Source organism: Callospermophilus lateralis, chromosome 13 (genome assembly GCF_048772815.1).
Source record: "Callospermophilus lateralis isolate mCalLat2 chromosome 13, mCalLat2.hap1, whole genome shotgun sequence".
Classification (NCBI taxonomy): domain Eukaryota; kingdom Metazoa; phylum Chordata; class Mammalia; order Rodentia; family Sciuridae; genus Callospermophilus; species Callospermophilus lateralis.
Window position 1 is genome coordinate 77,934,783 of NC_135317.1, and position 25,122 is coordinate 77,959,904.

The window sequence follows — 25,122 nt, forward strand, 5'->3', positions numbered from 1 at the left end:
CCACTGGGAGGGGACAAAGCAGGTCACCACCCTCTAACCACCCAGCCTGCCCACCTGCCCTCCGTCGCTCACCATCCTGCTTCTGCACAGTGTCCAGATGTTCCATCTGCAGCGCACATCAGCACACACTCCTGCCTGACTCCGACCCTCCAGAATGAAACCTGCAGGGTTCTTTCTCCCCGGGAGCTCTTCCTCTTGTCCTCCCGGAGAACCCACAGTGAGCTCCGCACCCAGACCCGCCTATCACTCCTGTGCCCCCGGCACCATCACCCCAGCAGCGCCCTGCAGGGATTGCCTTCTGCAGAACTCCTTTCTTCTGGTTGACTAGGCACCATCATTAAAGCCTGTCTGGACCCTCCAAGTTAGGCTTTCCCAGCTCCCCTAGCCCCCCGGGTAGTCACACGCGCCCAGCGTGTCATTCACAGTGTTATTTTGAAATGATCTGCGCAGGAGTCAATTTCCCATGCTGGACTTGAGATCTTGGGGGCAGGCAGCAACCCTGATTCAGCCCACCTGTGCAACCCCAGCACCTAGCACAGCACCAGCTCCTCAGTGGTGCTCAAAGAAGCCTTCCAAACCAACCAGGACCCTGCATGTCCAAGGTCTGACCCACATCTACAGCATTCTCTCTAGTGGGTTAAACCTGCTTCTATTCCACATCCCACCCCAGGCCTTAAGGCAGGCGCAGAAAGCTCCAGTCTGAGTTTCAAGGTGTCACAGAATTAGAGCCTGCAAGGACAAATAACCATCTATGTGGGCAGCTGTGAGCAGTCTGATCAAATGCCCCCATTTTACAGATTGACTGATGAGGCCTGGTAGGGGGTGACTTGCTCAGGGCTTGTGAAGCAAGGGCAGAGCTGAGGCCAGGTTGGAGTAGTGTTCCCCTGGCAGGATTCTTACCCTGCACACCATGCCTGAGTCCTGCATCAGGGAGGAGACAGGAAGTGGCAATTGCAAGGGAGCCATGAGCTGGGTAGACATTAGGAGATGATGGTCACAAATGATCCCCCGCCTCCCCCATGGACAGAGGCACTAGTCTTTAGGTCTGTGCACAGTGCCCTGTCTCCTCAGAGGTTTGTCTTTAATCCTGTTTATTGAATACTATCAAGGTGCCTGATGACTTTTTCAAAGAGGAACCGGACTTGGGGCTGGAGTAGTGGGGCGGGGGGCAGCAGGCAGAGCAAGATGGCGGGGGAGGGAAGAGGGGTGGATGGGGGTCAGGATGCACATCTCCCTTCTCAGCAGCCAAAATGATGAGGCCAATTCAATCCATATCCTCTCAGAGCCCACAGAGAATAGACTGTGGAGACAATTGACCTGATAAATCAGAGGAAGGCTTTTCTCATCCCTGAATTATAGGCAATAAGAATTTAATGATGGTCTTCCAGACTGTGAAGGGCTCTGAGAGAGAGCAAGATGACTCCCCCTTCTCTCGCCTCTTCCTTCCTTTTTTCCTAGAAATGATAAAGAATTGAGTTTCTATTAAAGCAGGACGGAACAGGGCCAGGCTCAAGAAGACACATGCTAAGGGGAGAGTGGAACTCAGGCAGGGCTGGATTTGTGCAGAGCCGACATGCTCCTGGTTCCAGAGAGAATGCTTTAAAGACTTTGCCCCACTTCCTTTCCCTGCCAGCTCCCACGCTGCATCTCTCCCCTCCCCTCTCCAGCATTCCTCTCAAACAAATCTGACCTTCAGAATCCTAGCCATTCTCCAACCCGAGAAATCCTGCCCCTTCCACCGGAGAATCCTTCCTTCCTCCCTACCCATCCTCCTTCAGGAAGCCCCCCCCCCCCCTCTGCTCCCAGCACTAGCCCAGATTCTGCATCTGACCTAGTCCTTGTTCCCTCTCTCTGTCTCAGCCTCAGCACACTTCCAGGACCTGCCTCTTCTCATCAGAATGAACGCACTGATTTATTGGTCACTACTGCTTTTCCTCTGTGCCACCTCCTTCGGGGACCCACTGGCAAAGGTGGCACCTGTGGATGATCCTAGACCCATAGGTATGCATCGTCTGGGGAAAGGCAGGTCATTGAGAAATTAGGTTGGCTGAATTTTTCCAATTTTAGCCAGTCGACTGATAGGAGTCTAACACTGCATTTGATGGACCTCTAAGATTGCCACGTGTGCATCGCATGGAGAAGAGGGACAGTTTATCACCGTAACCGACATCAGGAGCCGCACCTAGGCTCAGGTGCTCATTAGACACTGAGCTCCTTCATGGTTATCTCAAAGTGTTCTCTGCTTACACAGACTACTTCTCTGGGTGGATGTTAGGAAAGAACTTAATATTCAAGCTTCTCTTATCAGTGAATCCAGATCCTTTATAAGAGGATTTGAAAAAAGTCTAAACACAAGATAGACCCTTAATGCCTGTCAATCTTGTGAGTTCACCAGGAAACTGATGAGTTGGGGAAACTGAGGCCCAAAGAGGGAAAAGACTTCCCCACCTGCAGAAGCACTAGGTGCCAGCACACCCCAAGAGCGTGAACATCTGGGTTGTTTCTATATCTGGCTCCCCATTGGACTGGGACTCCTTGGGGTGGGTGGCAGCCAAGTTCATCCGCCTATCCCCCACCTTCTGCAAATGCTCAAAACAGTGCCTCACACATAATAGGTCCTTGTTAAATATATAAAATATATAAAAGCTGGCATGAGCTGTCACGGTGCTAGTCCCCAAGGCAGGTACATGAGATTGAACACTTCTTGGTTGTCAGTTTTCTGGGAAAACTTGCCACTTAGCCTCTCTGGTTCCCAGCTATGGAACTCGGGGCAGACTGCACATTTGATATCATAACCCCACCACTGCCTACGGATAATGGGCTTTGGCTGTTTCTGGCAGAGGGTTTTAGGGGAGGCCACACACACAGTGGCCCGAGCAGTGGTCCTCCTGCTGGCTTAGAGGCTATAACTGAGAACACCTCTCCCATCTTTGTCTGACCCTCAGCAAGGAGGGAGGGACCTCCTAGACAGATGATTATTAACTCTGGACCATGTCCAGACTCCTCCAAAATGTGCCAGGGCATTGAGGAGCCAGGCACAAAGCCAACCCCCACCCCAACACACACTAGCTCACAGAGGAGGCCTCCTTTCCACTAATCTCTTAGCACAATTGGCTGACTTATTGTCTATTCAGAGCTGGCCGCCCTATTTTACTGCCAAAAAGTATAGTGAACTTAATGAGCCTTGCATGTGAAGTGCCCTCCAAATGAGCCTTTTTAACCCTCAGTATGAAGGGGAGAAATGACTGCTGGGTGGGGGAGGTGAGCCAGTTAAGGTGACCTGGGTCATTCCTGGCTTTCATCGGTCCTGATATAGCTTAATAGAGGGTCACAAATACTTTTATCAGAGATCAGGGCTGGATCACAGGTGTGTGGAGGCACAATGGCCTTGATTTCACTTTCTTAATTTGTTACAAGTTTTTCATTAGAAAACTAAATAAAATACAAAATAGGGCTGAGGAATGGGGATTGAACTCAAGGGCACTCGCCCACTGAGCCACATCCCCAGCCCTATTTTGAATTTTATTTAGAGACAGGGTCTCACTGAGTTGCTTAGCACCTTGCTATTGCTGAGGCTGGCTTTGAACTGGTGATCCTCCCGCCTCAGCCTCCGGAGCAGCTAGGATTACAGGCATGTGCCCAGCAGCTTTTATATATTTTATATATTTAACAAGGACCTATTATGTGTGAGGCACTGTTTTGAGCATTTGCAGAAGGTGGGGGGATAGGTGGATGAACTTGGCTGCCACCCACCCCAAGGAGTCCCAGTCCAATGGGGAGCCAGAAATGGGAACAACCCAGATGTCAGGCAGAGCCAGAAGAGGGGTAGAGCTGAATGTCCCCCAGATACTTTGGTTTTCTTAATTTCCAAACGCAACCCAGTTTACTTCCTAAAAGAAAGTAAATTCATACAAAAGTTATTTAAGATAATCTAGGAAACACTGGAAATCAACGCCATGTTGAAGGAGAGAAGGGCAAATGGTCTAACCACCCTAGCTGAGAGGTTGGTGTGCGGTTCTGCGCTGTGATTAGCACTGAGCTTCCTGGCGGTCAAGGGACCAAAAGTAAACATGGGAGGGAGATTTAAGGGGACGTTCCAAAGCCATATTTCCTGGCCCCTGGCCTTACCTCCCTGTCTTCTCTGTACCCTGTACTATCTGTCCTAGGCCAGAGACTAGGACCTCTGACGGCCCTGGACCCCTGGGAGCAGGACCTGCGGTGCACGGAGAGAAAGCCTGTTCCAGCCGGGCCGAGCCCTCGGGGGGCCTCGCTGTGTCCCCCTGGCGAGAGCCCTGTGGGGCCCCAGGCGATGGGTCCCTGCTCCCCGCGCAGTCGCCTGATCCCCGCGCCCCGGGGCGCGGTGCTGGTGCAGCGGGAGAAGGACCTGTCCTCCTACAACTGGAACTCTTTCGGCCTGCGCTATGGCAAGCGGCAGACAGCGCCTGGGAGCCGCCGCGGAGGCGCTGAACCTGGCCCGGGGCGCAGGTGCGGGCAGTGAACTTCAAACCCCGACTAGAGGCCGAGCTTGCGGAGGGTGGGGGTGGGGGTGGGGGTGCGCTAGACAAAGCGGGGGGGGGAGGGGGGACTTGAGCTTCTGCTTGAGGCAATAAACGGAACGCTGCCAACTCAGGAGCTGTGATTAGCCACTGATTCGTGCAGGCAGCGCTGACGAGGTTGTTCTCCTTAATGGCATCTTGGGCTGGTTTTAAGATGTCTCTGGTGTCGTCAAGCTCAGTGCTTCTCAAACTAGATGTGAGGAAGTACCAGTTTGCTGGCTTCCCGGTCCTTTTCAGCACAACACTTAAACAAACAAACAAACAAACAAATAAATAAATAAATAGAACCACTGGGAACCTGAACAATTTTTAAACAACTAAAGAGAAGCCCAAATTGAATGCTGCTTGCATGTTTCAGCAATATCCAATTTCTACCCAGCATTCTAAAGCCATTCTCCTAATTCCTAGGCTCACCCCCCTGCAGATGGGTAGCACTGGGTAGCATTTTGCAGAGGGACATGGGCCAAGACCCATACACTGAGTAGGAGGCGTAGAACAGTTAAGTACCTTTCTCTTTCCTCAGCCAGTTGAACAGCTTGATCTGGAAAATAGTGCCAACCACTACCTGTTCCCCAAGGGTTAAACATCACTTGAGCCCCACAGTCAGCTCTCTGAGGGGGTGCTTGGCCACGCAAGGAGCACCAACAGTGGACCCAGCCATCCACCCTTCCCCAGGAAAGCCAGACTGGATCCCATGTTACACTGTCACTTCTCTTCATCCTCATAAACCACCCGGGGAGAGAGAGGCATGTATTAGTTCATCCTTACATGCAGAACCCTAAAATCCATAAAAATAAGTCACGCACTCAAGGCACACAGCCAGCAAGTGGCAAGCCTAATAGCTCTCCTGACACCAGACTCTGCTCTGTGCACTGCTGTGCCTCTCTGAGATGGTGGTCCAGATCAAGAAATGGTATTCAACCCCCTGGGGCATCCTGGGGACCCAATAGCTAGGGAGGAGAAATTTCAGTAGGAAAGAGTAAACCCTGTCATTAGGAAAACCCCAGGAAATCTGCCCTCACACCTACAAGACAGCTCCTAGGGTCCCCCTATCCTGCTTGGTCTGAGATAGAAATGTTCTTTCCCAGAGGGATTATGGGCCCCGCCCCCCATACCGTGAAGCACCACAGTTTTCTACCCATTACAGAAACCAGGACTCCACAGGATGGAGGCAGAGCTGTGTTGCTATGGCAACAAGATAGGCTGCCAAGGGAACGTGATAACCTGCCCCACCCCCATCTTTACCCTTGAAATCGCCCTCCAGGATCTCTCAAACTACCCATACTGCTGCGAGCTCACGTCGGAGCATGTCATGACAGTGTGTCATTGTTGATATTCAGAAGGGTATTTCTACCCCAAACAGCCGGGGGTGTGTCTCTCTGTACCTTCTGAAGAAAAATCATAAACTCAGCACCTATAGGGGAGTTCTCCTAGCCCCCTGGAACCGAGCCTTGGGTAGGTGGAGGCTGATGGGTCTCCACAATTTGCTCTTAGTCTGTTTTACAAAAGTCTCTAAGATGACCCCCTTCTACTCCTTCCTCATAGCCTTCAATTTAGGAAGATGGCGGCCTTGAAGGCAGGACAGGCAAGCGAGTCCTCAAGCAGGCCTGTCTGTGTGTGAGAGGGGTAAACATCAGACACTGTGCACGTTTCCATGCGTGCGCCTGCGTGTCCTTGCGTGTGGTGTGGGCCCCTCCAGACACATTCCAGGCCTGTCAGCTCTCATACAGCCCAGGTCTCTGTTCTGGCTGACCCAGAGGCCCTGCTTCCACAGACAGCTGGCAGGGAGCCGGTGGCCTGTCCCGTGCTTCTTGCCCCAGAACTGCTACTTGTGAGGCTCTGACTTTACAGCTCTTGACCCCATATCTTGGTGGCGATCTCTGTGGGATTTATCCCCTCCCAAAGGGATCTTTGGTTTTATGTGGCTCCAGTCTAACCCTGAACCTGCTCTTCAGATTGGAGGGAAAGTGGAGAGAAGATTGGGGGACTCCAAAAGGCACATGACTTGACCCACAGGGGTTTCCAGCTACCCTCTGAGCTGCCGGACAGGTTCAGAGCTGGAACACTGGAACCTAAAGACCTGGAAGCAGAGCTTGGTAGGGGCACTCAAATCTACTTCTTCTCGAGATCTCTGAACAGAGCCCAAGGGGTGAGAAATCAGGAAGGTGAGGGCATCTTTTGTCAAGGGAAGCTAAAGGGTGTTTTCCCTGGCTTCACCCCTTTTGGTAAGTCTTCCATAATAGTAGCGGGCTGTTCTCCCATCCTGTAGAAAGAAATATGGAGGACAGAGGTGAGCAGTACAGGGAGATTTCTGCCTTTAGCAACACTCTTAAAAACCCCACAGGTGATTTCTTAGGACTGCAGGATTACCTCACTCCAGCTTCAACAACCCCTAGAGGCGGGCAGTAAGATTCCCATCTTATAGAAGAAAGAACTGAGGTTCAGAGAGGCTATGCCCCCATCACATAGCTAGAAAGTTCTAGTGCCCAGAGTCGGACGCGTTCCCACATTCTAACTGCAAACTCTATGCTGCAGGCTCTCTTTCCCTTTCAAGTATGGCTGGGTGGCTGACCCAACCCTCTGCCCCTTCCTCGAGGTATAGTCCTGGGAAGCAGTGGACAACCAGTGCAAGTCTACCCCACAGCAGGCCTCCTCCCTGGGGCCAGGGGCCAGGCCTCTGGTCTTTTCTAGTAACTTCCCCAGGCTCAAACTTGGTCAGGAGGGCTGAAGGACATTAAGTCCAAAGAGAGCTAGTGTGCCTTCCTCACTTTCTGAACCTGCTTCCATTTTCCATCTCTGTGTTCAAAGACACCCAGGCCAACGTGGTTGCCTGCGCTTGTGTGGTTCAGAGTGGGGAGTCTGGGGCAGGACTTGCTTTTGGTTGTTGGGGGGACCAGGACATAATAAAGAGCCCCCTATTCGTCACCTCAGGATTTGATTTCCAGTCATTTCCCTCATATCCATCCATTTTAGTCTTTATAAATATTCCTTCAACTTGTAACCTCACAAGATGGTAAAAAGTCCCATTTTTGACACATTTGTGCCTTCTCCCTAATTCCTGAAATAAGAAATAAGAGCAATATAGACCCTCCAGGACAGAGAAGGGAGAGGAGACCATAGCAGGTGGGAAATGAAGCAAGAGGTTGAAGATGGTAATTCCACAGAGGGTCTGGCTGAGTGATGGAACCTGCGAGGGGCCCCTGAGGGACACTGCTGACCGTCACCCAGGACCTCCCCTCTGGACACGAAGGTGTCTGGTAGGAATGAAGCCTGAACTGAAAACTGGGGGCCTGGCTAAAAATCTGCACGTGAGGTTAGACTTTCTGAGCCCAACACAGCCACAGTCTCCCACTCCCCCACTGGGAAGAGGCGGGGGGCTGTCTCTAGGGAGGACTACAGTGCAGTGCTCCTATCTGGGGACAATAAGCACAGTGAGGACCAAGACAGAGACCCTTGAAGAGAGGGACTGTGCATGCTTGCTTGGTGAGTCCCCAGCCCCTTCACTCTCTGCTCCAGGAATGCAGGCAGTAGCTACGTGCCTCCTGACAGGAGATGACAGATAAAAGTCCAAAGATAGAGGAAGGAGCCCCAGGAAAAAGCCAGCTCAGAGTTGCATCTACGGTGGGGTGCTCCAGCCTTTGAGGCTTGCCTGGGTATGCTGAGTTTCCAGGAAGTGGAGATCAAAACCAACAAACACAGGGCAGACAGACAATGCAGAAAGCAGATTGATCATTTTCTGTGTGTGGTTAAAAAAAATTTCATAAAATTCACCATCTTAACTTTTTTTTTTTTTTGTACTGGAAATTAAACCTGGAGTGCTTAAACACTGAGGCACATCCCAGCCCTTTCTAATATATATATATTTTTAGAGACAGGGTCTCACTAAATTACTTAGGACCTCACTAAGTGGGTGAGGCTGACTTTGAACTTGGCTCCTCCTGCCTCAGCCTCCCAAACTGCTGGGGTTACAGGTGGGCGCCACTGCGCCCCACCCATTGCCGGCCCATTTTAACATTTTTTCAGTGTACAGTTCATTAGTGTTAATTATAATCACACTGTTGTGCAATGGATCTTCAGAAATTTTTCATCTCAGAGATAACATTTTAAAAAAATTAGTCTGTGATTATTATCCTCTGGGGGAAGAGGAGAGAAAATTTTGCTTCCATAAAAAAGCAGTAGAAGCAATAAAAACAGGAAGAAGCAGATCAGAAAGGACCTTTGAAAGTTAAGAACAGGAGAAGAAAATTAAAAAAAGAAATAAAAGGGTTGGAATGTATACTTAAGGAAATCTACAAGGTAGGACAAAAAGAAATCAGGAGGTAAAATATTAAAAACTTGGGAAAACAAAAAGAATGTTGGCACATCCTACTACCATGAGTTCTAGAAGGGAAAAAAGAAGAAGGGAAGGGTAAAAGTGACCCAAGAATTCATGCAGGACACGGAATTGCACGGAACAGAGGGCATGGGTTTTCAGATTGAAGGGGGAGCTCATGGAGCATCCAGGTCAGGAATAGGAAAGACCCAGACTTTCCCCAGCTGTCCCCTACCCCCAGCTATGTTTCTGCTGGGACACTCAGCTCACAGTGTGCCCCTCCTACTCAGCCCAACCCCCACCCACACCCCATGAGCTGCTCTCTGCCACACCCTTCTCTGACAAAGAAACCCTCCAGGTTTTTTGACACCAGACCCCCAGGGCCAGTTGGGAAAAAGCAGTTTCTCCTGTCTCTAGCCCGGTACTGGGTGCACCTTGTGTCCCCAGGGCTGCCCTGTGACCAGGCTCTCCCGCCAAGGCCGGACTCCTCTTGCCAAACCTCTCCTCCATCCAGGCCACTGCAGCTCCCAAGACCCGGATGACCTACCTTTGGTTTCCCTGGGTCATTGCTTGAACAGGCCTCAGGTTAGGATCACCCCAACCCAATGGCTGAATCCCCCCCCCCTCCAAGGTCCCCACAATAAACAGCTAAGGACGTCTGGTCCTCTCCTCCCAGCTCCAGCCCAGCTCCAACGCCTGCCTTCCTCAGAGCTCTGAGTCACCCTTCCGTCCATCCGTCCTCCCACACGAGGCCGCCCTGGATGCTCATTAAGCCCCACTCGGGCCTTTCTTTCCCTCTCAAGGTCCCAGCTGCTCAGCTCTGCTGAGCTCGGGGCTCCCCACTGATTGAAAAATTCCTCCGAGGAGCCAGCTGGGGTCCTCCAGGGACGGACGTGGAGCAAAGCGTGATATGAGGAGGACAGGTAGAACACAGAGGCGACGCGGGCATTCTTCTGCTCTCTCCTGCTTCTCCATTTTCTTTTTTAGAAACAGAAGCAGGATGAGCCCAGAGATGCCCAGCTCCCAACACTGAACACACGGAATCCAATTTCTATATCGCTCTATTTTTTGTGGGGGAGGGAGTTGTACTGGAGATTAAATCCAGCAGTGCTTTACCACTGAGCCACATCCCCAGCCCTTTCTATTTTTTATTTAGGGACAGGGTCTCATTAAGTTGCTGAGGGGTTTGCTAAACTGCTGAGGCTAGCCTTGAACTTGTGGTCCTCCTGCCTCAGCCTCCAGAGTTGCTGGAATTACAGGCATGAGCTAGTGAGCCCGGCATCAATCTCTAACTCTTCCTACCTTTCTCTGAGCAGAGGCCATGGTAAGAGTTTCCCACTGAATACTGATGGCCAGGAAGAAATCCAGGCCTGGGCCAGGCATGGTGACACCTGCCTGTAATCCCAGCAGCTCAGGAGGTTGAGGCAGGAGGAACATGAGTTCAAAGCCAGCCTCAGCAAAGGCGAGGTGCTAAGCAACTCAGTCAGACTCTGTCTCTAAATAAAATACAAAATAGGGCTGGGGATATGGTTCAGTGGTCGAGTGCCCCCGAGTTCAATCCCTGGTACCCAAATAAATAAATAAATCCAAGTCTGTTTCAAATTGGACATAAATTGGACTTTATGTTACCTAACCTTTCCTCCCTCTACTCTTGACCTCCCAAGGTTACCCCCGACACCCCAATTCCCTTGGAGTCATTTATCGTAGAGGAGGGTGGGAGTTGGGGCCCCGGTAAGAGCACCCCTCAGCACCACTCATCTCCTGAGATTCCCGATTCCACTCTGCGCTGGCTGTGAAATCCAAGCAAGATGTGAGGATCTGGCTCAGGCTGGATTTATGCTTCCTCTGACTGGTTCTCACGAACTGCTCTGCCCCGCTGGCGGAGGGCAGGAGCCATAAAACCGCTCCTCTGCCCCTACTCGCTCCAATCCCTGACCTTGACCTCCAGGTGACGCAGCCTGGGCCCAGACAGGGCATCCTGGGGACAATTCTGTGAGAATAACCGGACCCCTGGACCAAGAGAGCCTGGAAGATGACCTGATAAGGGACCTGCACACTTTCCTTTCTGTCCCACGATGCAGGACACCGGAAGGCGGAAGTCAGAGGGAAGGAGAACCTTCTGGACTATCCCACCCCACCCCAGCAGAAATGGCAGAGGAACAGGGCGGACAGCTGGGCAGAGAGGGAACCCCCAGAGCTGGGGGGCCCTGGGGCAGCCCTGCCCCCCCATGGAGCTCCCTGGCAGCTGAGTGCCAGCCTCAGCGTGACTGTCCAGGGTCTCGGGCACACACATGCTGGGCAGCTGACAGCACTCCCTTAGAAGGGAACTGAAGCCAAGTGCTCCTCCCGCCACGGCCCAAGGACACAGTTCTGCATCAGTCTGGCTCTGCTCCTCTTAGAAAGTCCTTCAAGGGCTTCCGGTCACCCTGGGCCTTCTCTGCTCCAGAGTCCTCGACTCACCTCCAGTTCCCCCCCTCCCTGCTAACTGCCTCCAGGCCCCCGGCTGTGCTTCTTGATGGGGGTCCCCTCCGTCAGGTGCTGTGCTGGAGTTGAGCCCAGGAGAAGCTGAGGGCCCCTTGCTTCTTAGACAGGATTCCTGGCCTGTCCTGCTCCCTGCAGCTTCGCCGTCTGCCCAGCCTCTATGTGAAGGGGTGGAGTTATTGTTTCTCACCTCTCTCTCCTGGCAAGGTCACGCTTCTCATTCACACCTGTGTGCACTGCGGGGGTTGGTCAGTCGCAGGGCACGTGGGGGTAAGTGTGCCCATACTGGTGGGGTGTGAGTCTTTTGGGTCCACAGCCCTCCCCCTGTCCTGGCCCCAGCTCAGCGCCCCTCTCTTTGGAATCCTGCGCTGTTCCAGCCACCCCTGATGCTCACGGCCACAGAGAGAGGGTTTCAAGGTGAAGCCATCAGTTGGTCCTTCCCTAATCCCTCTGCAGCCTCAGTGTTCCCATCTTCAAGTGGGGACTAGCCCTGGCCACTTCATGGGGTTGCTAAGGGACCAAAGGACATCAATATTCAAAGTGCACAGCACATTGTAGGTGCTCAATAAAAGTGGCTGGTGGGACTGGGGTCCTGAGCAGTCCTGGGGCTGACCCCAGCTTCCCAGGGCCCTTCCCTGCTTATTTGGTCCCTCCTTGCCCCTGTTCCCTGTCTTCTAGGGCTTGGGAGAGAAGAGAAAGAAAGAGGGAGGGTGGGTAGTCAGTCACCCTCATTGGTCACAACCATGATGGAAAGATGGCCTCAGTCTTTTTTTGGGGGGGAGATGGGGGAGCTTCTCTCTTAAGCCACTCTCCTGAGCTTCGTGACAGACCCTCCACCAGCAGGGAGTCTCACGGTGGGAGAGCCAGGAGCAGGGCACAGGCATCCTGGATGGCGGCACCCATGAGGATATGGTGTGGGAGCTGCGGGCTCCACCCTGCCACTGATTGCAAATTGTCCGGGCTCCTGGTTTCCCACTGTTGCTGGGTACCATGCACCCGCTTCCCAGGCCGACATGGACGCTGGGAGGTGACCCTCCTCCTTTGATCACAGGCTGTTTGGCCGGGTCCTTCCTGGATCTGCAGGTCCTGCCCCGTCATCTATCAAAGACTTTGGCTCCTGATTTACAGACCTACGCACCCAGTGCTCTCTGCGATACTCCCGATGACATCACCAACCACGCAGACGGTGACCCAGCTGTACCCTGGCCTCTCAGCTCCTCGGGTGCCCCATCCCCCACTTCCCCACCCCCTCCTCACCGCCCAGCTTTGTGGGTCCCCTCTTGTCAACACCCACCCTCTCCTCTCTCCCGCCATGGTCCTTGGCTTTCTCCCAGCTCAGCTTCCCGTCCTTCTGTAGCCACCCCATACCCACAGCCTCTCCATGACATTTTTGCTCAGACCCTAGATCCCTCATCTCTGACCACGCAACCCTGGGGGATGCCAGCCATGCCCTTTCTCTGTATCTGTTCCAAGCCACCGAGCACTAGGGTGGTGGCACAGCAGACTGGCTTCCTGTGGAATCCTGGTCTCCACACGTCTTGGTCCCCTGCAGAACCCCCCGGGTTCCCGAGGTCAGCTTCTTCCCATTTTCTGTGATAACTTCCAACCTTCTTCATTTGCCTCACGCCTCCAAACCCACTCCCACCCCTGGCTCTCAGTAGAGGGCTTTGCTTATCAGAGAAGCTACCAGCCATCAGGCAGGAAGTCCCTTAGCTCCCAGATTAACACCCCCCCACCCCATTCCGCTAGAGGGGGTGCCCACCCCGGCTTCCCCACCCTGGGAACCTCCGGACAGCGATCTCCTGTGCAGATCAGCCCTTCCTCTCCACGGAGTCCCTCCTGTGCCTTTAAATATAAACCGCCTCCCTCCTATCATGAGAGAGAGAAGCCCCTCATTTGGTCCTCATTCCCCTCTAGCTGTCACCCCCTGTCATTTTCTTACAATCCAACTTCTCAAAACAGTGTGGTGACCCACGCCTGTGATCCCAGCGGCTCTGGAGGCTGAGGCAGAAGGATCGTGAGTTCAAAGCCAGCCTCAGCAATTTAGGGAGGCCCTAAGCAACTCATCGAGACTCTGTCTCTGAATAATATACAAAATAGGGCTGGGTTAAGCGCCCCTGGTTTCAATCCCCATACAGAAAATAAATAAATAAATAAAAATAGCTGTTTTGTTCTGTGTTGCCTCCACTGCTCTCCTCCTCTCTCTGTCACCTTTTGTCACTCCAGCCTCTAATATCAGGCTCAATGAATATTTGCTAATGAATGAAACAGGATTAAAAGTGCACTCCAGGCCCCAAGAGCCGCTTCATCAATGTTCATTCAATCTGATAAGTGGTTCCCGCCTTTGGGGGATTCTCAAAACGTCTTCCCCGTCCTCAAATAATTCCCCCACTGCCAATCAAGGTTGAAAATTTACCACCAGGGCCTATCATTCAGGAGGCTGTTATCTCTGAGCAACAGAAATTAGTTCCTCACCTCTTTTCTGCCCGCAGACAGTGTAAAGAACTGTCCCCCGAAGGCACAGGATTTGGAATGCCTGGGGCCCACCAGTCATCCTCGGCATGGCACATATGTGGAAACAGAGACCAGAGAGAGGAAGGCAGAGTCCTGAGGTCACCCAGCGAGCTCATGATAGAGTGAAGTCTAGAACCCAGGTCCCTGAGAACTAGCTCAGGGCTCTTTGCTGCCGCTGGCAATTCACTTGTTTAATGAATATTAAGCCGCACTATGGGCAGAGGGAGAGGACACTATGTATTTTGGGGTAGGGGGGAGCTAGTTAACGGGGATTGGGCTAGGGCGCTCCAGCCCTATTTTGTAGTCTCGCTGAGTTGTTTGGAGCCTCGCTGTTGCTGAGGCTGGTTTTGAACTTGCGATCCTCCTGCCTCAGCCTCCTGAGCTGTTGGGATTACAGGTGTGCACCACTGTGCCTGGCTGAGAGGATACATATGTAAAAAAAGAAACAAACAAACAAAAAACAGCTACAGGACAGTGGAGGTTTTGCTCCAGAGAAGGGCCTGATGGTGCTTCAGAGCCCCAGCAGGAAGCATTGCTCCAGGTGGAGCCCGGGCCTGCTTCGAGGAAGAGGTGGTGATGTTTGAAATAGGCCTTGAGAAGTGATCACGGAGAAGCCAGGAGAGGACATGTTAGCACTCATCCTGGGACTCCGGCAGGGGTGTGTTTGGGGAGCTCCGAGACTACTGGCAAAGCCACAGGGACAAAGCAGGGAGACAGAGTGAGGGGCCAAAAGGAAGGCAGGGCCCGGCAGGAGGAGCAGGAGGAGCTGGAAGACCAGCGCGCCCCACAGTCTCCTGCCTCCCCAGGCCTTGAGAGCCGCCCTTCCCTCCCTCCCTCCAACACCGGGTCCATGGAGAATGCACACCCAGCTCCCTGCCGCCATGTGAGACCACGCTCTGCTTCTTCCACTGAGGAACAAGCCAGGAAGGTTCCCCGCGTTCCAGATGGGAACCTGGGAGGTAGCCTGGGAGGAGCCAGGGGCAAAGCCAAGGCTAATACACAGGACGTGGCTGGGGTCAGGTGGGGGCCGGAAACCCAGACTCTATGGTGGCCCAGGCCCGGACTTTGTCCTTGAGGACTGCTGCTGCCCCTCATCAGTCTCTGTCCACTCTGGGGTCTCAAGGCCACGCCAGACAGAGGGCTGCTGGCGTCACTGGGACAGAGCTGCTTTCCCACAGCCCCTTCCTCCAGCCCCTCTGCTCTGCCTCTGAGACCTGGTCACCTTTCACCCACCTAGCTTGGTCCCACGGGTGGGATTTATGACTGGCTGCCCTGCCGTCTGTCCCTAGGTAATAAATCAGGGCAGAGCAGGAGCAAAGCCATCTCAAGTGCACAGTGTATAAAAGAAGGGCTCAGGAGCCGCAGGCTTCTGTGGATCCCAGAGAGAGCCCAAGACGGAGCGGGAACATGGACAGACGGAGCAGAATGCCCCGCTGGGGACTCTTGCTGGTACTCTGGGGCTCCTGCACCTTCGGTCTCCCTGCGGACACATCCTCCTTCCGACGGTAACCTGGGCAGAGAGGGGGTGGCAGGGGTGAGCTCTCAGATACGTGGGGTCACCCAGTGTTCACAACCAGCCAGTCAGGGAGGTATGGTACTGTTCAGAGAGGTGAAGGGACTGGCCAAAAGTCACACAGCCAATACGCGACACTGCTCAGGCCTGGAGGTCATGTCTCTTAATCTCTTCCTAGAGCTTTTGATTCCCGCCCAGAGCTCCTTGCTGGGCACTGTGGGGAACTCAGAGATGATTAAGACATGCCCTTCCCCCCAAGTAGCTCACAGTCTAATGATTAAGAAGTGGGTGGGTAGTTAAGTCTATCGAATAGTTAAGAGCAAGTCTTGTAGAGTTGTTTTGGTTTTAATTCTCCTCCCCTGGAAGAACACCTTAGCTCTGAAACCTTGGGCAGGTTCACCTCTCCGAGTCTCAGTGCACTGTTTTTAAGAACAAGGATGAAAACAGAACCTGCTTCCTAGGGCTGCTTTGAGGATTTAATGAGATAATGCAGGTAAGGCTATGAGCGTCTTGCTGTGCCCACGGTAAGAACCCAGATGCTGTTAATAACACACGGCGGATTATCACCAACCATAAGAGGAGGGCTTCCTGCAGCCCCGAGCACGCAGAGAAAGCCCTCACATCCATTCGGTGCCAGGCCCCACAAGCGAGTCCCTAAGACTGGAGAAGTGGGAGGCAAAGCCAGAGGCCTCATGGAGAAACAGGAGGCAGATGAGGCCTACAGGGGGGTCTTGAAGGGCGCAGGCAGGGCTTAAGAGCAGCTGTCGTTACTCAGCCTATACAAGGCCTGGTATTTCACAGGAGCTCTTCACGTGTCCCATGCCAAATGATGTCCCCACAGCTCACCATTCCCATTTTACAGATGAAGACTCTGAGGCTCAGGGAGGTCCCCTGGAAGAGGCTGAATCTCAGCACACACTCCATCTTTGTTTCCAAAGCCTCTCTCCAACCTCTCTAAGGCTCTCAGCTGCTGGGTTGGGGTGTGGGGTAAGAGGATGGATGGGTCCCAGCGGCCCCACCCCAGGATACAGGTAGAGGGAAGTAAAAGCATGGAATAAGAAGAAGGGAATCAGGCAAGGGGTGAGAGGGAGCCAAATCTGGGGACAGCCATAAGATTACTTTGCCACCTGTTCCATGCACAGCACCATGCAAGTCTCTGAGTTAGCTGGAGCCATTAGGCCCATTTATATGGAGGAGCTAATGGGGATTCAGAAGACGCCCAGAGAGGTTAGATAATGCTCAGAATCACACAGCTAGCAAGGGGATCCAAGAATGTCCCCACAACCACAGTGTCCTCATTGCCATGAGCACTACCCCCATGGGCCGTGTGGTGTGCTGGTTGGAAGGACCCAGGGGAAATGGAGCAGGAGCCAAGGTAAGGGATGCCTATGCGGGTTGGAGTCCTTGGGGCAAGCTGCCAGGTGGGGATGCACGCGGAGCCTCAAAGGATTACAGAAGTGAGTTGGGAGCCTGGAGAAGGAAGGGATTTTCTGAAAGAGAAATGGCAACAAAGTAAAGGTCCAACGCAGAGACTCTTTGCAGCTAACAAGGGAAATGCAGCTTCTTTGGAGTCAAACCTCCATTTTCCCATTTGTAAAATGGGACCAAGAAAAGCACCCATCACCTGAGAGAGCTAAGGATCAAGTAAAATCAAATGTGATAGGCATATAGCTCATTTCATCTACAGTGTTACCTAGATAGGCAGGAAAGTCATGTTCAGATTCATGGGCAAAATGAGGGGAGGGTCAACAGTGGGCTTGGAGTGTGGGGAGGGATGGAGAGGGCAAGTACGGGGCACTCACAGCCCAGAAGTAAAAGGGCCTCTCCATCTGTCTGGGAAAGCCACTGAAGTTGGGCTTCAATCCTGGGACCCCTTGGCCACCAGCTAGAGACATCTTCCTCAGGTTCCAGCAGAAAGCCTTCCCGTGGGAGCCCAGGGGACCCTGCATGGGAAAGAGGGCCAGACACAAGCTTGGAATCCCTACTCTACCATTTGGGAGCTACTTCCACCCCCAGAACCTTCCCTGTCTGTCAAACAGTAGGGCCAGTTTGCCAAGTTGTCGGGAGGATTGCTTGGGCATGTGTGCGCTATGGCTGGCACTGCCCCAAGCAATTCAGCATGCTGCGGAGTTCTCTTCTTAACTCCACCTGCCAAAGGTGATTGGAAGGCATCTGTACCAGAAGTCCAGGGTCTGGAACTTAGGCCCAAGACACATCTTGCAAGGGCAAGGTACACTGCCATCTGGAGATACTGGCCGGTCCTTGCCCAACCCAGTTCAATGGGTCCACTCCATCACAGCCCAGGCTTCATGCCTGTCCCCAGGGGTCTTGGAATCCCCTCCCCCTCCCCATCCCCCTACCCTGACCCTTCAGTCTGCTGTGTGCATCTGCTGCCACCTGCAGGCCTCACATGGCACTGCATCTCCCATCCAGCATAGGGCTGTGGGAGCGTGGCCCCCAGACTCCACCCACTAGAGGGGACCTCAGTGTGTTTCCTATTTCTCCGCCTGCTGGAGTTCCTTAAAGGCAGTGATGGTCTTTACATCCACCCAGTGCAGTGAGGCACAGAGTAGGTGTTCAACACAGGATGGATGGGTGGATGGAGGAAAAACAGCCTTGTCTAATAAAAATCAAACATCAGGAGGAAGTTGGCTGAAGATGACTTAATACCAATACAGGTGACCCAGAGGCTGTGCATCCTCCTTCAGAAGCCCTAGGGCCCAAAAGTGAGTTTTGGGTGCTTGGGCTATGGTCAGCATACAGGTATTAAAAGTCGGTGCCCAGGACTCTCCCTTCACTGTGGGGGAGTACAGGGCTCTTCTATTTCCTTCTTCCACTCAGGATCTTCCTCAAGAAAATGCCCTCCGTTCGGGACAGCCTGAAGGACCGAGGCGTGGATATGGCCAGGCTCAGTGCTGAGTGGGGCCAGTTCACCAGGCGGCTCTCCTTTGGCAACAGCACCTCACCAGTGGTCCTCACCAACTACCTGGACGTGAGTGCCTGGCCCTGACCATCTCCTTTCTTCCTTGGACTTACTGCATTTTGGTTGTTGCCAGGACCTTTCTCCCCGGGTTCTGCTTGAGAACCACAGAACACTCCAGAAAAACCCCATTTTATATCTGGAAAGCCTGAGGTGCAGAGAGCAGGAAAGAACCCAGAGGCAGTGTTAGGTTGGAATCAGTCCAGGTCTCAAGCCAGGCACCCCTGGTGGGGGGATGTGGGAGGGGTGTGCAGCTGGGCCTCACGGCCTGTCTCCGTGCAGCCCGACGGCTCCGGCTCTGGTGTCTCCTCGGGGCTGATTAGTTTTCACTGTTCTTACTATGCTTCCTTGTCTTGTTGAAACTTCCATCTCCTGAGATGTCAGGGGACAGTGCCAGGCATCCCCACAGTTGCCTGCAGGACAGTGGAAACCCAGAGAGGCTGTAGGATCTGCATCATCTTCCCCTGAGAGCCAAGAATGGAAGCAGGCAAGACCCCAGGCCCCAAGGGTCCCTGGGCCCCTCCAGCACCCTCTTTCCTTTTACCCCCACAGACCCAGTACTACGGTGAGATCGGCATCGGCACACCACCACAGACCTTCAAGGTCATCTTTGACACGGGTTCAGCCAACCTCTGGGTACCCTCCACCAAGTGCAGCCCCCTCTACACTGCCTGTGGTGAGACACGGACCCCCCGGCGCTTGCCCCCAACCTCCCTCCCTGCCACCCTCGGGCAGTCCTACCCCACCCCAGCCAAGTCCATCCTGCTACCAATCAGCTCCTTCCTCCCTGCCCCTGTGCCTAGTGACCCTGACAGGAAGGAAGTTGTCTCCCATTTTCCTGATATGACCACCGAGTTCAAATAGCCAGCTCCAGGAACCACCTGACTACCCAGAAGCCATTCTCCAGTCTCCCTGAGACTGAGACAGGGCCAAGTTCCTTCCCTCCCTCCCTCCCTCCCTCCCTTCCTTTCTTCTCGCCTGGATGTGTGTGCACATGAACCTGTGAATAGAGGAGTTTGAACCCAGGGCCTCACAATCGCTAGGTGACAGGACCAAATTCTCAAACCTGTCCCAGGCCCTTGGGGTCTTCCACTAAGTTTTACTTTCTCCAGGTCCAGAATTTTCTCTGGCATTATCAGAGTGGGCAAGTCCTTTGCAATGCTTCATTGGAGACAAAAGTCTCAAAGATGTGAGCGTGGAACCAGGCCCAAGGAACAGCCCTTGATGCATGAAGCACACATTCCAAGGCTCAGCCTCAGGGCCACCCCATCTCCACACCTAACTCCTAGCCACACGAGCTGTGCCCACAACCCACCCTGCCTCCAAGCCCTTTGCCTGGGCGGCTCTTGCGCAGGCCTGAGTCTGTGTCCCTCCACCAGAGATTCACAGCCTCTACGACGCCTCAGAATCCTCCAGCTACTTGGAGAATGGGACGGAATTCACCATCCACTACGGATCAGGGAAGGTCAAAGGCTTCCTAAGCCAGGACGTAGTGACTGTAAGTGAGGCTGCCCCTGGCCATCTGACCACCTGCCCTCCTGCCCCCAGGCCCCTGCTGCCCCTCTAGGCTACACTGGGGGCAGCTACACTCAGCCCACCTCAGAACCTGGGGAACTGAGCCCTGTTGCTTCTAGCTGGAGCTGCAAAGAAGCACAAGCGCGGCGGAGCAAACCCAGGCTCCCTGCCACCCTTGGGTGATGGATGGAGGCATTTGCATCTAATTTGCATGTAAGGCTTGTCTTAGCTCCAAAGCCTGCAGCCCAGGAACCTGCCTGAGGTCACCTGCTCTGACTGGACTCTGAACCAGGCCCTGGACTGAAAACCAGGATATTGTTGATATTGGGGTCAGGCTTAGATCTAGGGTCCACCACAGCTGAGGTTAGAGTCTGGGGTTTGGTGTCAGGGCAGGCTTCCTTTTACATTGGGCTGGTGTCTGACCCCTTCCCGTTCTGGAGTTGCTTAGCCCTTACTGTGGGGAGGGGTACCCATGGAACTCAAAGGAAACCTGTGAGCCCCTCTCTCCTCTCCTTGTCAGTGAAATTGGGGTGGAAGAAATCCTGTGCTGAAGACATCCTTAGACTGCGATGGCAGTGGGGACTGAGGCCCAGGCCTGTGGGCCTGAAAGCAGGCCATGGGGAGGGGTTGTGACATTCTTGGTCTCTCTTCTGTCACTGCCTGGAAGGATCACCTTCACAGCCCATGCCCTAGCAGCCACCGGCCACCCCAGCTCTCTCTGAACCCCACAGCACACGTTTGTTGAAGGAGAGGCTATGTGTGTATGTGGGTATGGAGGTATTGATGAAATAATTTTACCCCAAATGGCTGTACCCCAGAGAAGTTGTGTCCCTGGGGCTCCCAGAGTGGAAGCTCAGATCACACCCCAGTTGGTGTGAGCGGTGGGCTTGGTCTCCTCTGCTTCTTCTTCCCACAGGTGGGCGGAATCACAGTGACACAGACATTTGGAGAGGTCACAGAGCTGCCCTTGATTCCCTTCATGCTGGCCAAGTTTGATGGGGTTCTGGGCATGGGCTTCCCTGCACAGGCCGTCGGGGGTGTCACCCCCGTCTTTGACCACATCCTCTCCCAGAGGGTTCTGAAAGAAGACGTCTTCTCTGTCTACTACAGCAGGTGGGCTCCTGACTCCGGGACCAAGGGCAGAGTCTGGGCCAGGATTTTTGTGCTGGTGGTGAGATGGTCAATCAGTACCCAGCACTGCACTAGCCAGTATGGAGGCCACTACTGAAATATAAATGAATTAAAATTAAGTAAACAAAAGCCTTAAGTTCCTTGGTTGCACTAGCCCCCTTTCCAGTGCTCAGCAGCCACAGTGGATGGTGGCTACCATATTGGATAGTGCAGTGTAGAACAGTTCCATCGTGGCAGAATGTTCTAATGGATAGTGCTGCTCTGGAACAAGAGGATATCGGGTGGGGATTACTGCAGGCTGGAGATGCTGCCTCCGAGGATGATGGCTCCTCCCACACAGACAGCCAACTTTAGTCCTTTATCGGCTTCTGAATTCATTTGCTCACTCATTGATCCAATCAATGCTATGCACCACACACTGTGATGGGCTCAGCCAGGACAGTGAACATGGCAGACGAGCCTGCAGTGTAACAGGGAAGAAGAAAGGCCACAGTGTGATGGGCACCCAGGGCCATGCTGCTGAAAACCACGGTGCTTCTCAATTCTAGGCTGAGCTGACATGCTGTGCTCAGCTCCCGGGTAGGGCTGTGATTTGCTTCAAGCTGCTGGGTTTAGAAAGATGGTCTGAGCTGGAAACAGAAAGGTTGTATGGGTAAGAGCATGAGTTGGAGGGGAGGAGCAGAGTCCAGACTGATCTCAGAGGTAAGAGGAGTCTGGGGTTGGTGACAAAAAGGGAGGTATTGAGAAAAGGCCACCATGGGTGGCTTTGCAGTCAGGGGCAATCTTGGGAAGAGCCCTTTTAGAGGAAGAGGGGGGCAAGGCCTGAGGGCAAGCAGTTAAGGGGTGGAGGTGGGTGTCAGGAAGTGGAGGTCACAGAACGTAGGTTGCTCTGGGAAATTCAGCAAGGAAGGGGGTGTGGGGTGAGATCCAGAGAGAAGCAGGGACGGGAGGTGGGTGTTTTTAAATGCTAGAGGATCCTCCAGCAATGCTTGTGGGAGGAGGAAGAAGCCATGGAAAGCAAGAGATTGAAAATGTGAAAAGGCGATAAATGTGGGTACACAAGCCAGGGCTGCGGAAGGGATAAGGGTCCAACGGTCGGGAAGAAGGCCGACTTTGCTGAGCAGAGGTCTTTCCCTTACCTGGGGTTGGGAAGAAGGGGACATGCAGAGAGAAGCTGAGGCGTGAGGCGAGGGCAGGAGGGAGTTTGCCACTGCTGCATGCACACACATCCAGAAGGAGGAAAAACACAGGAATCGACACTCTCACGAAAGAAAACGTGCACACATCTACAAATTCTAGAAAAGCACACCACATACACGCACGCTCTGGAAACCAGCTCCTTGAGCCCTTGGAGGCCTTGTGCAGCATGGAGGAGAGGAAGGCAAGGGAAGTCAGCTCCCCACCAGGAATCAGGAGCCCTGGCTCCTGCCCTGTCTACTTGAGGCCCAGGTGACTTCAGGCAAGTGACTTTGTTGGGGTGACTCCATTGCCTGAAGGGTAAAAAAGAACATGCCTAATCCACCTTGCCAAACCGCAGGACTGGTGAGGCTCCCCTGAAATAATGAAGCTCCCCCTTCCCTCCCCCTCCCCCACCTCCCCTGCAGAAATTCTAAGTAAGGAGATGAAACTCCCACATGGCCCTGTACTCCCTGAGCACCCGGAATCCCACGTGCCCCCTGCACCCAAAGCTCTCCTCAGCAAGCCTGGGCCCACCAGGTGCCATCTCTGCCCCTCCATCCCACTCTCTCCACACCCCTGCCCGCCCCGCCCCCGTGGCCTCCCCAGAGCCCACCCACATTTCTGCTTCACCTAAGGGAAGGGGTTGCCTTGTGCCTGTTCCTTTTCTATGACTTCTCTGGGGAATTTTTTTGGGGGGTGTACAACTGGACTACCCTTGAAAACCTCTGGTTGGGCTTGGGAAGGGGCCAGAAAGGGGGGAAGCACCCCATTCTTCATGCTTCTTAGAGACGGCTCCAGCCCTGCCATCTGCCCCTCCTTGTTCCCTCGCCCAACTCTCCCTTGTCGCTGAATCTCAGATCTGCTGGTCTCTCCTTTAGGGACTCCCACCTGCTAGGGGGAGAGCTCGTGCTGGGGGGCAGTGACCCCCAGTATTACCAAGGGAACTTCCACTACGTGAGCATCAGCAAGACTGGCTCCTGGCAGATCACGATGAAGGGGTCAGGAGCCCTTCCCTTCTCCACTCTACAAAATGGGGGTGGGCTGGGTGGGGACAGGGCAGGGTTACCATCCTGCCCTCTCTGCAAATAAGGGGTGGCCACCCACTGCTCTCTGCCTGCTTTGTGCAGGATGGAGAAGACAGATTTGAGGAGCAGGGTGGGGGAGGGGGCCTAGGCAGGGCTGAGGAGTCACTAGGCCCTGTGCTGGGCGGGGGCATCTTCCCTCGTCCACTCTGGCCTCACCCCTCCTCCAGTGCATCACCAGACCAACCGCATGGCCTCCTGTTACCATCCTCACTCAGAAAAAATAAGCGGGCTGGGGGTGCCCTTCAGCCTTCTGCCTGTCTGACTGTGGCCTCCCTGCAGGGTGTCTATAGGGTCTGTCACCTTGCTGTGTGAGGAGGGCTGCATGGCAGTGGTGGACACTGGTGCATCCTACATCTCGGGTCCCACCAGCTCCCTGAGGCTGGTCATGGAGGCCCTGGGGGCCAAGGAGCAAAGCACAGATGAAGTAAGATGCTAAGGGGTGGGGTCCCAGGGTGGGGGGAGCACCCTCTTGGACCAAGTCCCCAAATCACCCCAGGTAACATTAGGTCCCAAATGAGGCCATTTCAGGCCTTCTCCTTGTCACCTCTCACTCTCTCCACACCAGGCTAGTCCCTCCTGGAGGCAGGGCCGGCATAATACTTTCCAGCGAGGGGTCAGGTCACAAGTGGGGCTCGTGGTTTGCTGAGAGTTCCCACGCTCAAAAGGGCTCCCTTGACCCCTTTCCTCCCCAGTATGTCGTGAACTGCAACCAGGTGCCCACCCTCCCTGACATCTCCTTCCACCTGGGAGGCAGGGCCTACACGCTCACCAGTGCCGACTATGTGTTACAGGTGAGGCGCAGGGAGGAAGGGTGGGCAGGGACCCTTGCAGGGGGATAAGTCGCAATGCATAGATTACATGCTAGGCCATGGTTTCCAAAATTGGCTGCTCATGTCACCTGCAGAGCCTTTAAAAATCCCAGTACCCAGGCCCCACCCCACACCTGTGAACCCAGAACAGCTAGGAGTGGCACCTGGGCAGTGTGGTTTCAAAGCTCTCCAGGGAGTTCCAGGGTGGAGCCATATTTGTGAATCACTGTCTTTGGTTTGTCCCTCTAGCACCATCCATTTTCTCATCAAATGTTCCTGATAATCATATATATATATATATATATATATATATATATATATATATATATATATATATCTGCAGGGATTGAACCTGGGGCACTTAAACACCGAAGAACATCCCCAACTCTATTTAGAGATAGTCTTGCTGAGTCTGGGTTTTGTTGTTGTTGTTGTTGTTGTTTTGGTACTGATGATTGAACTCGGAGGCACTTGACCACTAGTCACATCCCCAGTCCTATTTTGTATTTTATTTAGAGTCAGGGTCTCACTGAGTTGCTTAGGGCCTCACTTTTGCTGAGGCTGGCTTTGAACTTTCGATCCTTCTGCCTCAGCCTCCCAAGCTGCTGGGATTATAGACGTGTGCTTCTTATGCTTAGAGAAATCACACGTCTAGGGTCAGAAGCTAAAGCCAGACCGTGAGTGCTTGAATGCAGCTCAGTGCCTGGTGGGTTGCCTGCCTGGCTCTAGCACATGGTGCAATCCATGCAGAGTTCAGATGGCCAAGATGTGATGAAGGCCCAAGGTGAATGTGGGAGGGAAGGTAGAATGTTGCTGAGACAGATGAAGGGCAAAGGGAGGCTGGTTTTTGCTGAGCAGTACAACAACCCTCCTGCTTCCTGCCAGGACCCCTACAGTAGTGAGGACCTGTGCACATTGGCCCTCCATGGCCTGGACATTCCACCGCCCACTGGGCCCATCTGGGCCTTGGGTGCCAGCTTCATCCGAAAGTTCTACACAGAGTTTGATCGGCATAATAATCGTATTGGCTTTGCATTGGCCCGCTGA

The 25,122-nt window shown here is 53.6% G+C and overlaps 2 protein-coding genes across 2 annotated transcripts; both read left to right on the forward strand.

Moving 5' to 3' along the window:
- Nucleotides 1–1,898: 1,898 nt before the first annotated feature.
- Nucleotides 1,899–4,498, forward strand: Kiss1 (KiSS-1 metastasis suppressor). Its single transcript, XM_076872924.1, has 2 exons — nt 1,899–2,001; nt 4,167–4,498. The coding sequence occupies exons 1-2, from the start codon at nt 1,899–1,901 to the stop codon at nt 4,496–4,498; spliced, it is 435 nt and encodes a 144-aa protein (XP_076729039.1).
- Nucleotides 4,499–15,270: 10,772 nt separating this feature from the next.
- Ren (renin) lies at nt 15,271–25,122 on the forward strand. Its single transcript, XM_076832191.1, has 9 exons — nt 15,271–15,368; nt 18,218–18,368; nt 18,909–19,032; nt 19,736–19,854; nt 20,788–20,984; nt 23,060–23,179; nt 23,546–23,690; nt 23,959–24,057; nt 24,961–25,122. The coding sequence occupies exons 1-9, from the start codon at nt 15,271–15,273 to the stop codon at nt 25,120–25,122; spliced, it is 1,215 nt and encodes a 404-aa protein (XP_076688306.1).